The 16,040-nt window shown below is 40.2% G+C and overlaps 1 protein-coding gene across 6 annotated transcripts in view; it reads left to right on the top strand.

The window, feature by feature from the left end:
• The window catches only part of LRCH2 (leucine rich repeats and calponin homology domain containing 2), a 47,515-nt gene extending 36,108 nt beyond the window's left edge, over window positions 1–11,407 (top strand). For 5 of the 6 annotated variants that reach the window (XM_027690438.1, XM_027690437.1, XM_027690434.1 and 2 more), the window contains one exon: window positions 806–6,859. In XM_027690438.1, coding sequence (XP_027546239.1) covers window positions 806–925 — 120 coding nt within the window. In that variant the 3' untranslated portion in view covers window positions 926–6,859. Of the gene's footprint in view, window positions 1–805; window positions 6,860–11,389 lie in introns of those variants that run through there. The other variant, XR_003535405.1, reaches the window with a different exon arrangement.
• Window positions 11,408–16,040: the final 4,633 nt, after the last annotated feature.

The raw sequence follows: 16,040 nt of genomic DNA, 5'->3' as shown, positions 1-16,040 counted from the left end.
TGCATGAATTTCAGGAACTAATCCTGCACTTACAGAAGTCTGTAGCCTATCTGATCAGCTGTCTTTTTTTAGCACAGCCATAGTTGCAGTCCATTACTTGTGCTTATGTTGCCCAAGTTCATCCTCTTACCTTCTTGTTTGAGGGGAAAAACATTAAAAATTCAACCATTTCCTGCATATCATGAGACAGAAATCTCCCTTGATTCCTTCTTAGTGCAACAAGAAAATTATGTCATGGATTTAGAAGCCTGGGCTACTGCTCTGCCACAGCTTCTGTCTAGTATGGAGTCACGGGCCATTCGAGTTAGAGATGGAGATTTACCTCCTAAATTACTTGTAACACCAACTGGCAGTTGGGAAAATTATCCAGCTTATGCTGAATTTTGAAACTGAAAGATGGCTTTCTTGGAGAACGGATCATTATTGGCTCTATCAGCACTTCCAGGTTTTCCCAAGGGAAAAAATTGTATTAAGTCTACAAAACAAGGGAAGGGGGAAGAAGGCCACTGAGCCAACAGCACACATCAGCTTGTTTTTATTGAGCTGCTTATGAAAAGAAACAGCCTTTGACTTTTTGAATCTAAAAGTCTTTTATGTATCTTCTGAGGTTTTCATGGTTCAGCACTTTACACAGATCTTAACTGTAACAAGTTTCTGCCCATTGTGTTACTGTAGAGAGCCACACACGAAATTTAAGGCCAAAGATGTTTCCTCTTAGCGATGTGTGACTTCAGAGAGAATGTGTTTGTTACAGCCTCGGGCAAAAATGGATGTGACTTGTTAAATGTCCTGTGTTATTTTGCAGGAGAGACTTTGCCTGCCTCATCACATCCTGGAGGAAAGGGGTCTGGTGAAGGTTGGCCTCACGGTTCAAGCTCTGCTCGAATTGCCGGCGTTGAAAGTCTCTCAGCTTTCCTCTGTGTGACGTGACTTCTTGGAAGCTCGACAACTTCCCATTTGCTCTGTTGACATGGATTGCTCTGAGGCAGTTCAGCCTCCTACGTGGGAACACCCAAGCCATCAAAAACTAATATCTGTCCAGATGCTGTAGAGAGCCTTACTCTGGAGCTGTATGTGAAAACCTTGGAGTCAGTTCACGGTTGAAAGACCATAATTAATCTTTTTTTTTCTTTCATAATTGGATGTACAAAGATTGTGGTAGCATCAGGTTCTCTTTCTAGTTAAGTTAAAAGCTGCCATTTTAACAGCTCAGTGTTACAGTTAAATGCTGGATTTCTTTTTTTACATCGCAAATGTTTGAATTATTTGAGAAGTACAAAGCACACCCCGTGTCACTTTAATCTCTCGAGTCAATCATTTGATTTAAAGGTAAGACAAAAATGTAGCGATGGTGTGATGGTAAAAATGAGCAACTGATCACTTGTAATCCCCTTTCACTCCCTGAAAGCTTAATATTTGCGTTCTTTATTTTTTGCACTCCTGATTGTAACTTACGCACTTCTAACATTGCCAGTATTGAGTCTGAGTGTCTGGTGATTACACAAAGCAGTATACAATGGGAAAAGGACACGTTTTATTGAGTTTTTCCAGTCTTCTAGGTTGGTGCCAAATATTTTTTTTTTCAGTTGTACTGTAGATTGTTTACATGTGAAGTGCCTGTGTAATTGATAATTCTTAATAGTCTTAAGCATTTTTGAAATTTCTTTGTTTAAAATAGATGAAATGGAAATTTTTTAATATTTTAATAGTTTTTTTGTAAACTCAGTATGTGAAGATTTAAGTAATACTTCACATTTTTGATGTTGGGTGTTTTAAGTTTGTTGCACAATTTAATTGGTTATTTGTTGTCTAATAATTAGAAAATACTGTAAATACTTTTTATTTATGATATTTAATTTGATAATACCTAATTACTTTTGGTTTAATGTATTGTTGGACAAAAAAAAAAAGCTGTCTACTTTTCTTTGTTTGGGACAAACAAATACAATGAATAAGACATGAGGACTAGTGATTCATACAGAATAATTTAGGACATTTTGATAAAACTGCCAAAATCTCAGGTTTACGCTGTGATGTTCAGGATTTTGTGTAATATTGCTCCTGATCTCACATTACATTTTTACAACAGGTATATCCATAATTTAGTTGGGAAGTATCAGTGTTTCTCTTTAGTGTTTACTGGGTTTCTTGTGTAATTTTACACGAGTGTGGCACAGCACTCTGGTCAATTTGTAGAAATGTCACTGTGCTGAGACATGAGATTTTTCTGCATAAATGTGAAAAAGAAAAATTTCCACTGTGGTGGTTTTTGGAAACTTCTGAGTTTGTGTTTGTTTGCTTCTGCACAAATTCTTGGTGTTTTGAGAACATTCTGAAACCATACACAGTTGAGTTCTTCTCTAAACAAATTGCAAATAATTCCTTAAATTTAATAGGAAATCTGTTTGTGTTAGTTTGTTCTTCATGAATAGGTAGCTCAATTAAAAAAAAAGTTTTGACTGTCACAGATTTTCTATTTTCGATTATTATATTCTATTTCAATTATTATTTTTTATTTTCAATTATATATTCAATTATTTTCGATTGAGGGATGTGTTTGCCAAGCTCGTAACAAGATTTGATTCTGTTCTTTCCAATTGATCAAGACCCTGTGTAATACAATTCATAAAAGAATGATGGAGGAGTATTGTATAGGCCTTCTACTGTAGTCCCTAAAGTCAATAGCTGACAGGAAAAAGAACCTTTTTCTGATGAAAAGTTTTAAAAAAACTCAAACAACTTATTTTTAAATCCATTAAAAGAAACTGGTGTATGTCTAATAGTTAAAAACCACTATTGTTTATATAGGGTTTTCTTAAAACACAGCTCGTGGAGAGGCTGGTGTATAACTCAATTTGCAAAGTCCTAGGTGTAAATCTTAGGTTAGATAAATATGTGTTTAAGGAAACTGGATTGCTTTGACCTTTGAAATATGGTGTTTCAAATCTCTCTTAACTGGTTTTTGAATCATTCCTTAATACTCATTTTAACAGCTTCAGTCTCTAATTTCATTAAAGGCAGTATCTAAAAAGTCATGCAAAAAATAAAACTAAAAAGTAATATAATTCACTAAGCAAAATGCTTGCCTGCTCCATTTGAAGAACCCAGCCATTCAAAAAGAGTAAGTTCCTGTCTTTTGTTTCATTGTTGTTGCTGATACCAGAGCAAAGTTCTAGTTCAGTGTGAGCCATAGAATTGAGAACTGTAAATTGTCACTGTCAGTTATGTCTTTAACTGATCTCCACTATTTCATTGTCACATTTAAATAAGTTTTCTGATCTTAAAGTAGCTTTTTTCTTTCTAATTTTATAAAGTTACACCACAGTGTAAACGTTAAGAATTCTCTTGATGTAGCATGCCAACCACTTTCCTCCTTCCTCCTTATGTTTTTTAAGAAATTGCTCCAGTGGCACTGGTGAACTACTGTAGTTGCAGAGTCCCTGCTCCAAACATTTACAGTGTTTGAGGTGTTTTGTTTAGGATGTGATGCCATTACTAACACCTGCTACAGCTGATAGGGTTCTTAAAACCAGAGGCCTGCTCAGTTCCTGTTGCAGTTGCTCAGTTTTTACTTAGGACATGAAGAAGAGTCAACATTAAAAGCTTCAGGAAGCTGCCTTAAGTTTTCCTGATAAATTTAAGAGTTAACCAGGGTGCTTTTGTTATTGTGAATGCTCTTCAAAGCTACTGCAATAATGTGGTATGAACTGTAAATTAGAGAGTGAATCAACACAGTGACAGGGCTTCTGGCCTGGTGTATTTTTTCTGTGTTTTATGTCATTGGATGCAGTGTGTCACATATGAATGATCTTTCATTTAAGCAATAACGTCCCAGATATGGTGAGATCTTAAAGCAGTGACATTTGTTGTTGTGAAGTGGGTGATTTCCCACACAGTATGTCAGAGATGTTTCCCATCTATTGTCTGGCACTGCTGCTCCAGTGTGCCAGCTGGGGCACTGCTGGGGGTGCAGGAAACCATCTATACCCACCTATCTGGAGGCCTTCCAAAATCTAACCAAGAACTATGATCATAAGTATGGAGGAATTCATTTGAAACAATAAATAACTATTACATAAGTCATAAGAATTTTATTTTTGTTTTTTAAATCCTAGCCTTACTGAACTCAAGGCAACTTTTAACCTTGACCTCAGTAAAGATTTTCACCTTTTTTATTTATGGAACACCTGAGCTGGAGCCCATAGCAAACATGGCTTAAACTTGTTTGACATGAGCAAACTTCAGTGTCAAATTCTTAACTAAAAATAGTGATGTCTGGTAAGTCAAAGGAATCTGTAAAATGTTACACTGATTCATTTTCTTTAATACAAATTTTCTGATATACCAAATACAGTACTTAGATGATAGGAAAAATTGCATTGAAGCAGAGCTTTCATATAATGGGAAACTGTGTTACCTTAGTAAAATTGTAGGTGAGGACAACCATCAGTCATTTACTGCACTAAGAACTTTATTTCAAATATCATTTAGTGGCAGTTTCCTCAGATTTCTTACATAAATCTGTCGCCAAATTCAAACCAACTGGACACATCTGTTTTCACTAGAACAGAACTTCCATGTGTCTTGGTATTGAAAAGAAGGAGGAAGGTCTGGCACTTCTTCCTTCTGCTGGTTCCTTAAATGCTTGTTTGAAAAGGTCCCGATCCAACTGATTTCAACAGAAAGCAACCTGAGGGTGTTTGTAGCACTTCCTGCAGACAGGAGATGTGGTTTTGTATTGGCAAATGAAATCTCTCTGCTTCCTCAATAAATCAGTTTAATGTCTGTGTTTCTTTCATGAGGATCTCTTACTTGAAAAGCAAAAGCAAACAAAACACCACCCCAACACACATAAAACTGGGATTAAAACAAAAAGAGTTCGTTCAGACCAGGAGTGGGAAAGGCAAAGTGTGGTTGGCCAAGGACATAACTCACGTTGTGCTCCCATGTGAGGGAATGAAAACAGCGTTACTGGGTTTGTTCCGTGCTCAGCACACCTTGATATGTATAATTCCTTTACAGAGGGAAAGGTGAAGTGTTTTAATGAGGAATTTTATGGTACAGATTCGTTTTGTAAACTAAATGTGAAGATAAAATTATTCCCTTCCTGTGAAGAAAGTTTCTGCTGATCTTCACTGTTAAAATAGAGAATATATGTGATTAACTGAATTTTAGTTTAAAACTGCACAGGAGCAGTTCTGGCTCTTGTGTTTCTTACATAACAAATTACCACTTGCTTTATTTGTCTTTTAAATATGTCATGTAGTACAATTTGACAGCATCTTAAAATTGTGGTTATATGAAGTATTTGTTTCCTCACTGGTTTTGATTATTATTTTTTTTTAACATGAGAGGCAAAGGGAGGCAGAATTGCTGTAAGGTGCATGGAAGGAATACAAGTTATCATAAAATCCTACAATCAGGCATTTTTAGTTTGAATGTTTTATAGCTGACTACATTTTCAAAGAAGAATTTTCAGTGTGTTTTTTACATGCACATTTGAGAATCCTACTCTTCAAACAAGCAAAAACCAAAAAGTTTTCCCATGATTATTGTAGTATCTTAGCAAATTCTAAAGAAGGATAGCTCAGACACAGCAAATTTAGTTGGTTTGGGTAACTTTTCATTTTGGCAATGTTAAGTTTGCAGTTGAACTTGATCTGTTCAAAGGTCTTTTCCAACCTAAACAAGTCTGTGATTGTAAGACTTCAGTGAGACCAGAACTTCCCTCAAAAAACAGTTTTATAACTCAGCTACAACATTAAGTCAGTCGTTTAAAGTGAATTCTTGGCACTGATGAGGATTTCCTCACTTCTTCCAAAATTGTGTGAAATAAGGCAAACCAAACTTTTTTCCCCCTGATAATTTTATGGAGGCAGATTGTAAAATATTGAGAAATGCCACAAGGATACTTTTTTGCTTTGTTCCATATTTAAAATGAATTAACCAGCGAAATATTTCCCAAATGACTATATTTGTGTAGGGTCTGGTTGTGCCATACCTGCCGTGGGAACTCCCAGTAACTGTTCAGTACTGATGTGCATTCTGGAGCATGTGCAAGACTCTGCTCTTCACATGCAGATGTTGATCCAGTTGTGTTTCCTGAAAGGATGTGTTACATGAAGCGTTGCTGCAGCCATGGGAATTCCTGGCTGTGACACCAGCAGTGATGCCAGGCTGGGCTTCCCAGGAAGGGCACACAGAGGTGTATTGCAAAAGGCTGGTTTGGTGGAATACATTGGGAATAATGTGAATACTTTTTACTATTATATAATGTCTAGAACAAGGAAAATGTGATTGATTCACAATTACCATTCAGTTGGTATTCAGTTACTTTACTTTGTAACTCGTGGTTATAAAACTGGGAAAATGCAGTGTAACCAAATGGTCAATATGTAAATGTGTGCAGGATGTGGCAGAAGTTCTGAGGCACAGCTGGAGAGTGATCATTTAAAAATACATGCTCAAATTGTGTATATACTTGGAAAATTTTTGATAGTGCATTTCAATTTGTTTTGCATTTCATGTTCTTGTAAAGTGCATCTTCCACACTTCTGAAGATTGTCTACTTGTACTATACTGTATTAAGCCTTTTTTTCAGGATTTCCATTATTGCTGGAGCTTCCAACATACATGTTTCTTTTGAAAAAATGTTCTTACTCTTACTTTTTTGTAAATAGTGTTTTGTATTAAATTTGCATGGATAAAACCCACCTTTCCAAAACCAGTGTACATACGCTGTGTATAAAGTACGAACTGTTTCATAACTTCCATGTAGTCAAGTTATTCAATTTTGATTTCACTTCAGGTTTTATATATTTGTAGTAAATAATGAGAATCTGTTGTATGTTCTCTCAAATGTCTGTGTTGTCATTTCAATAGATCAGTGACCTGCCTGGTTACATACCAGGAAATATGTTCCTTGACAAACTAAAGAAATCCTGACTCCTGTGCCAGGGCTGTGGGACACATCCACACATGGAGTATGTTGGGCTTTGACCAGCAGGGAAAAAGTGGTGAGAATATGAAAAGTGGTGAGAATATGTGAAGATCAAGATGCCTTCACTTGTAGCCCTGTCTTTATACACTTACACACTTTGCTGTCTTACACAACATGAAAACCACCCAATGTCTTCTGGCCTCTCTATTTGGAACAACAAGAGTTTTTTGAGTCTTGCTAATGATAAGCTTAATCCAGTATGGAAACTCCTCCTGACAGAGGTGATCTGCTTCCCTTCTGTTCCCTGGCAATAGCATAGATAATCTTCTGTGAGGTTTGCAGTCATTAATTAGCAGATCCACATTAGGGAAACAGAACTGCCAGGGTTTGGAGCTGTAGTTAAGTTGGGTTATTCAAATGGAGGTTAAAAGAGAATTTTATACCATGAAATTTATTTTACCTTAATTTCTTTTTGATTATTTAAAGATGTGGACAATTTTATTTTTAGACTTGAAAGTGCTCTTTTTTAAGAGGTGTTTTCCCCTGTGAGACCTTGTTCTTCACCTGCACACACCCAGCTGCTTTTTGTTTTCTGATGAAGCAGATTTTGGCACTATAAAGCAGAAATTGGGGAACAGCATTACAAAGAGAGTGAACACCATTCCTTGACAAAGGCATCTCAACAGTTGGAACTTTTTTTGCTGTTACCAGTAACAGGTTTGTAGTTGAAATTACCTGAGCCTGTTGTTCAGTTTTCAGCTCTGAAAAAAACTTTCCTCCTCTCTAAAGGCTTTTTGAGTGTTAAAGGGGAATGACAACACATTCAGAACACTGTGTTCCGTGCTGAACTCCATGAACCATGAGATTCCTGTCTGTCCTTGGCAATCTTCGTGGGGAAGGTCACTCTTGAATAATCTAAGTGAGCAAATAACCCTCTGCGATTCCCACGTGAGAGAAATGTAAAAGTCACAAAGCTTTGCAATGTAATTTTAGTATTAATTGGAGCTTGGTACGTTTGATCAGGGTGCCACAAATTCATTTATTCCTTTATATTTTGATTATCAGCTGTGGATAATCTGTCTCGGACATGGACTTTTTTCACTGAGTCATGAGGTGTTAAAAGTTTGGTAAAACCAGGCTCCATCTATAAACACAATGTAGATGGTTCACAGCACCTGCTCTGCTAAAGGTACTTGTGGCTGGCAGGCTGTGGTGGTTCCAGCACCATGTGAGGACTAAAGGCACCCAATACACTTAATGATCTTCACTGCGATGCTCCCACCACCCAGTGATTCTTCAGGAGTCATTCTTAGGTTCCATGTAGGTCTTGCTGACTGCAGCAACTTGTGCAAGTCACACCAAGCTTCTGTTTCCTAAATCAGAGATGGTGAACTGCTGCTGATGGAACTTTCCCGTTCAGACTCGGATCTCCCCCCGCAGTCTCAGGTACCTGCAGTGTCTGTCCTCGTGCTGTGTCTGCACTTACAGCCTCCCTTCAGGTCCTGATTGCAGAGCACTTGGACACGTTGCTCTCAGCAGCTGCAGGTTTCCATTGGCTATGATCCACTGTAGCCTTTTAACTTTCTCGTTAAGATCTGTCCACGCCAGTGGTGGATGTAACCACGGTGCCCCAGGCAAGTGTTGCTGTTCTGATACTCTGACTTTGTGGAAACTCTGAGATTTGGGGGGAAAAATCGACTACTCTGTTTTTTCACAGAGTTCTGTTTCTGATTCTGTGTTGAAACACATCAGTCAGGTGGCTACAAATATCCCTCAAATGACTGTTAGAACCCTTCCAAGAATATTTTTTAAAAAGGGTGAAAGTTTAATGTGGGAATGACTTTAGCAGATTAAATCTGTTGGAAAGTGTGTATGTAGTTATTAGAGGTTTTAATTAGTTAGGCCTCATTATTATTAGCATGAGATTTTCATTATTATTCTGATTATATAGCCAAAGAGTAAATTATGCTACAAATACCTAGTTTTCACAGCTTATAACACATTGCCTTCAGAGCTGACCAGTGCATAACTTCAGCACAATAGCTCGTAGTTACTAGTAAGGGCAATATAAGAGAAATAAGAATTTGTTAACTTTTCTGAAATTCACAGGTGATTGTTAAAGGTTTGATTTTTTTTTTTTATCATCTTAACATAATTTTCATTGTAGTGGGGAAGTAGAACAACTAGACTGTGTCTGGAACTTCTGTAGGTTTTTTTAGCTAACATTTAAATGTGACAGACTTACTGGAATACTTGTATTTTTCAGCAACTCAATAAACATCTATCTTTGGAGTATTATAATTGTGGCTTTATTATAATTATTTCATTACCAGAGTCTTGACAACTTTATGAAAGGCAGGTCCTGCTTGACTAACCTGATGTCCTTTTATGACCAGGGATGAGGGAAAGGCTGTGGATGTGTCTACCTGGACTATAGTGAAGCAAAGGCTTCCTATAGTTTCTACAGACACTGTTTCCCATTCTCCTGGAGAAAATGGTGGGCATGGCATCCTGGCTTGTGGCAGCAGGGCAGTGATTGTCCCTCTGTGCTGGGCACTGGTGAGGCCACACCTCAAATCCTGTGTCCAGCTCTGGGACCCTCAGTTCATGAAGGACGTTGAGGGGCCGGAGCGTGTCCAGAGAAGGGCAACAGAGTTGGGGGCCAAGTCTGATGAGGAGCAACTGGGGGGGGTCAGCCTGGAGAAAAGGAGACTCAGGGGGGACCTTCTCACTCTACAATTCCCTGACAGGAGGTTGTAGCCAGGTGAGGGTCAGTCTTTTCTTCCAGGTAACAACAGGATGAGAGGAAATGGCCTCAAGTTGTGCCAGGGGAGGTTTAGATTGAATATCAGGGAAAGTTACTTCACAGAAGGGCTGGTCAAGCACTGGAACAGGCTGCCCAGAGCAGTGGTGGATTCACCATCCCTGGAAGTGTCCAAAAGCCGTGTGGATGTGGCACCTGGATATGGTTTAATGGTGCACACAGTGGTGCTGGTTGAACTGGATGGTCTCAGGCATCTTTTCCAACCTTAATGATTCTATGATTCTAAGACGAAAGTTAACTGTCTCAGGCAATGGCACACTGCAGTTTTATCTTCCATGAAACTTAGAGCTGCATTTCCTGCTCCTCAGCAGTTCAACAAGGTTTGTTGCTTTTTCTCCTCATGCATTTACAGATCTTTTTCTGCTCCAAAGTTAGTGGGTTTTTTGAAATCCTTTTGCTGCTTGAGTGAAAAATATTTAATATCTTAAGTGTAGATGTTAATTTGTGTTAGTAAGTATGTGACATTTCAGACAGATAGGTATGAATTCATAAGCTGATGCCACATTGTTCATTTCATCCACTTGCTTTTGATCTCCAGAATGCCATATTCTCCTATCAGAGAGAGAAGAAAAAAGCAAAGCAACAACACTGTTTTCTAACAGAAGCCTTTAAGTGCATGAACTTCTTAAAAATATTTGATAAGACAAACCATCCCACACTATGTATTCTTCAGCCTCTGAGAAACAAAAGTCAAAGAAACCAGGATTATCCCTGAAAACTTTCAGTGGTGGAATTTAGAAAAGGATAAGTAGTATTGAATTAACTTACAAATAGTGTTTATGTTAAAGCTATTCTTGTCCACTAATCACTGGATGATGTGTCTAGTTTGCAGTTTCCACTTTGTACTGAAATAGTTCATTCTGTTCCTTCTCTACTAGACATTTATACAGTGATGAAATTGAGATGCTTCTGCCAACAGTGATAAATTGGTAATTTTTGGCTCAAGCAACATAAACTTCTATTTCCCAGGAATATCAGTTTAAATGATGTTTATATTGTTTCTGGTGAAATGGCAGGGGGATTCTCTGTTTCTTTCCTCCTGTATATGCAAACTAAGGGTTGCAAAAGAAGAGAGGCTCGATTCACTGGTGTGGTCAAGAATTATCAAGAGATAATTCTGTCTGCCACCTAATTAGTTACTGTGTTATTGCCCTTCTGTCAGCTGTCCCATGCTGGCCTGCTTATCCAGTTTTGTAGTATTGCCTGTATATGGCATCATCAAGACTTATTTGTGTATTTGGGAGCTTCAAAACTCCCTTTGCCAATTTTTCACTCTTGCTGGTGGCTTAGAAAGAGCCTTATCACACAGGCTGGGTCTGACTGTGCTCTTTTCGATAACTTACATTAACATTTTGTTCAAAGTTCTTTCACTGCAAGTTTAAGAGTTTTGTTTGATGCGTAAATTGAAATGATGAACTTTGTATTTAGGAAAAATACTTGATTCTTTTAGGATTTATGTGCCCCCAAACTGCAATTTCATTTCTTTTGGTTGGATCTTCTGGCCTTATAGATATCAACAAACTGCAAGGAGTTCTGTTTTTATTGAAAGCAAATTCAGAGTTGCTATAATGTACTTAGAAGAAATCTATAAAACAGAGCAGATCTTATCATTTCTGTTCCCTCAGGTACAGATGGGGAAAGAAACCTCACCACCATCTGGGTTTTTTCACTTGGACTTCAACATAAACCAAGAAAGCCTTATGCACAGAAGGGTAAATTTAGTTTCTCTAAATAGGAATTTTTTTAAAACTAAATTTATTGTTGTCTTTTAAAAAGCCACAACAATTTTGTGCCTAAATTGACAGTTTACTCAACAATGGTAAAAACATGTAGGTATTTTTCACTTTCTGACAGGCTGCAGCTGCCTGTCAACATTGCAACTTGACTTATCCCGTGTTCACTGCTGAGTGCAGGTTGTGCTGTGCCCACAGACATTGAACCCCCTTTATTTTGGTCATGGAGAACTGCTCCTGCACTCTGATCTCCAGCAGTACAGAGCATTCTGCTGTTTGCCACTTTTGTAGCTTGTTTGTACAAAACACCTTTACTTGATGAAAGTAACCACTGAAGCTGTTACCCTTCTGAGCTTATAAACATGAAAAAAAACCCAAAACAAGCAAAGGATGTGGCAGTGACACCCTGTAAAAAAATACACACCTGGGTGGTGTTCAGGGCCACCTAAAGGGGGTTCAGTTCTCCATCAGCTTCCAGCAGTGCCGCCGAGTGTGGACAGTCTTGGCATCCCTTCAGCAAACCAGGTGAGCTCCAAACCTGCCTCCCCTACAGCCCTTCCTCAACAGAGTGGATGACTTAGCCTGGGGCTAAGATGCATCTTGCTTGGATTTTAACCCAGTTGCCTGGCTGTCAGTGTGTTTGGCCCATCTGTGCCCAGGAGGATGGACCAGACGATCTCCTGCCGGTCCCTCCAGCCTTGGCTCTGCCCTGCCCTGCCCTGCCCTGCAGTGGGCAGAAGGGCAACAGAGCTGAGGGCCAAGTCTGATGAGGAGCAGCTGGGGAGGCTCAGCCTGGAGAAAAGGAGGCTCGGGGGGGACCTTCTCACTCTCTGCAATTCCCTGACAGGAGGTTGTAGCCAGGTGAGGGTCAGTCTTCCAGGTAACAACAGGATGAGAGGAAATGGCCTCAAGTTGTGCCAGGGGAGGTTTAGATTGAATATCAGGGAAAGTTACTTCACAGAAGGGCTGGTCAAGCACTGGAACAGGCTGCCCAGAGCAGTGGTGGATTCACCATCCCTGGAAGTGTCCAAAAGCCGTGTGGATGTGGCACCTGGATATGGTTTAATGGTGCACACAGTGGTGCTGGTTGAACTGGATGATCTCAGGCATCTTTTCCAACCTTAATGATTGCCTGGCTGTCAGTGTGTTTGGCCCATCTCTGCCCAGGAGGATGGACCAGACAATCTCCTGCGGTTCCTCCAGCCTTGGCCCAGCCCTGCCCTGCCCTGCCCTGCCTTGCCCTGCCCTGCCTGCTGGCTCTGGGCTACCCACGGCGGGGCCTCAGGAAGCCCTGGTTGGCCAACAGCCCTTAGACAACTGTGGATGTTGGGTTGTGCCAAATCCCATGATTTTTTTTTTAGGAAAACAGCTGGGGAGCACACAGGTGCTCCTGTCAGCTGGCAGAACAGAAGGTGGGATGTCTCTTCATGAGTGAGTATGCTCTGATATTTCCAAAATGAACAGCTGGATTGATATGAAAATGTATCTCTGTTGCTGGTCGATTTGTCAGGCCTGCTGTGATTTCGATGGACCAAGGGATTCCAAAGGCATTTTTACCCAGCCCCACACTGTTTAGTCAGGCTCACAGTTTTGAGTGGCCATGAAAAGTGCTGCTGCAGGCCAGAAATTTTTTAAACAGCGTGGGAGACAAATTTCTAATCAAAATGAGGCATTTGAAATTGGGCTGTTGGAAGTGATTAAGGCTGGGGAGTTTGTTTACTTGCCTCCCCCCCAGCAGGAAGAAGACAGTGGTTAACTTGTATTCTGCTGACCAGAACTTTCTGACCTCTGATGAATGTTTTCTGTGTCAAACATTCACACACATAAAACCTAAAAGTATGGGAAATTTTTTTTCTAATGCTTGATATTCTCAGACTGTAAAACAGGGAGCGAATGAGGGACAGATGCTGTGGGTTGGAAGATAAGCCAAGGCCGTGACTTGTCTGCTTCTTCTCAAGCTCTGTCCTTTTTTTTCTGGGCAGCCCTCTCTCTTCTCCCTCCAGCCCCTTCTCTCCTCTCTTCAGCACACACACAGCCCGTACAGGATCCCCAGTGCTCACCCCTCTGCCCCAGGCAGGGCAGGGTGGGCACCAGGCTGAACTGGCAGCTCTTGACCCAGCAGAGCCAGGAGGTACTGCTGTGCATCCCTACCTGCAATCCCAGCCTCTGGAATTAAAGGCTGGGAGCAGCAAAGGCATACCCATTTCAGTGGCTGAATGTCTGTGAAGACCTTTCCTGCTTATCCTGTTCCTAACAATACATGGGTTTTCTTCAAACCCTGTTAGTTAAATATAATTTGGTGTATAATGAGCCATATCAGATGGTTTGGGCTGAGCCAACGCGTGGATCAAGGGACTTCATGCATTGAGGGACTTAGTGAGCAGTAGGATTTCACCAAGGAAGTATCACGGGATGCCTCTGTTCCTGCAGCATGTTCCCAGGGGCTTTCTGCAGAGACAGGTGGTGTAGGACTGGGAGAAGAAGGCAACTCTTTAATATTCAAGGCTGTAGTTGGACTAAAAACGTACTGAGTAAAGTCACTGCTCAGTCAACTTCTGAGGAATTTATGAGAGCCCAACTCAGTGAAGAGTGCAGATTGCTCTTTCACAAAAGCAGGCAAACTGCTGAAATCCTTTAATTAAAATAAATATTTTTCTTCTCCCTATTAAGACAAATCTTCCTCCACCAGCTAAAATCCATCTTGTAAGTGGCAATTGATTAATGTATTGGTGAAGGATTTATTAGTATATTTATTAAGGCCTGTTGAAATATTTCTTTTTCCTGTCATACATCTTCATAGTATTACTCAAATCTACAAAGGTGACTCTTAATAACACGGGGCAAGCCCCAACAACAGAACATAGCACTCGTGAAAGTAAGAGAAGGGAACTTGTAGGAAATAACATTATGATCTTTGGGCTTAATCCTACACACCCACAAGAGCCTGTGCCCGCAAGAATTCTGTATTTCTCAATCATTAGACTTCAGATGTTGGATGTTACCCAATATTTTTGTTTGTAAAAGCGGTCTTTAAACTGTTTGAACCCTGCCTTCAAGGTGAAACCAGAGCAAATGCCAGTTCTCTCCTATCACTGACTGATCTACATTTAAACTATCCCAGCCTGGCTTTGTTTTGGAGGTGGTAGTGCCTTTAATGGTGCCCAAACATGAGGAATGCAGTATGAGAACTGCATTGTTTTGACTAGGAGCCACAGTCTCTTGCATTTTCGCCCACTTTGTGTGTGAACATAATCTTTGTCACGGTGAACGTGATAATCTACCTCACTGAGAGTAAACTGTGAATTGTTGCACAGCCTTGGCAGGGTGAGAACAACTTGTGTCAGTGAGGTGCCATGCTCTGGTCTCCTGCTGAGAGCTGGAAGCAGCAGGATTTCCAAAGCCCTGTCTTGCAGCATCCCTGTAACCTGAAATTACACTCCAGGGAGTTCAGACACTGAGCACAGAATCATGGAATCACAGAATGATTTGTGTTGGGAGGGACCTTAAAGACCATCTAGTTCCACCTCCCCTTGCTGTGGGCAGGGGCACCTTCTACTAGACCACGTTGTTCAGAGCCCCATTCAACTTCCAGGAATGGGGATCCACTCTGGGCAATCTGTGCCAGGGCCTCAGCCCCCTCACAGGAAAGCATTTCCTCCTAATATCTGATCTAAACCTACTGTCAGTTTGAAGCCACTTCCCCTTGTCCTGTTGCTACATGCTGCCTGACAACTGTGTGTTTGAGGACTCAAATCTACATCCAGCCATCAGAGGGTAGGGCCTTTATTCAGACAAAACACGGACTTCGGGATACACTTGATTTCTAGGTGCAGGAGTTCTTTGAAGAGGTGGCTTGTCTGGTGTTACAAGCTCTGCACACTCAGCAGTTGTCTGGGAATTCAGGCATTTGTTTGCTTAGTGGGGTTTTACAGTAATGTCTCTGCAGGGACTGAACCAGTAAGTTATTGTTTTATAGCTCTTCAGTAGTGCCTTGATTCATCTTTTCACTGGACTGGGAACTGCACATTTTCCATGAGATCAGACTTTTGGTTTTGGCAATTTAGCACTCCTTTATCCATGGGGAATCAAGCATTGTTGATTTACATCAAAGATGTAATTCCTTACATTTGTGGTTGCTGCAAATGCTGCTCTGTGAACTTCTCCAGAAGACAAACCCAACACAGCCCCTATTAAAAAGGACCTTTGGGAGACTTGTGTGGGAATGGCCCACCCAGGGCTCTGGCTTTGCTAATCTGCTGTGATTTTGTAGAGCTTTGAGCAGTGAATGGTTTTATCTGGTTTTAAACAACACGGAACTGGTTTCAGCTATAGCTTGCAGACATAGTCATGCATTATAGAGCCCTGAATCGTATTTGTAGCACATACATGCACATATTTTAAAAAATAAAATGAAAACTGAGTAATAATAGAGGGTGTGGTTATTCCTCGTAAAAAGTGGCATAGAGGGAGAAAGTACAAATCTCAGGGGGGTTACATATTTAAGTAGGTTATCTAAACTTTACATATCCTGCAAGGTTGGAGT

Source organism: Neopelma chrysocephalum, unplaced genomic scaffold (genome assembly GCF_003984885.1).
Source record: "Neopelma chrysocephalum unplaced genomic scaffold, ASM398488v2 Primary Assembly neopelma1_81, whole genome shotgun sequence".
NCBI classification, from domain to species: domain Eukaryota; kingdom Metazoa; phylum Chordata; class Aves; order Passeriformes; family Pipridae; genus Neopelma; species Neopelma chrysocephalum.
The sequence above is the reverse complement of the archived record's forward strand: the minus strand, read 5'-3'. Positions and strand labels throughout refer to the sequence as shown.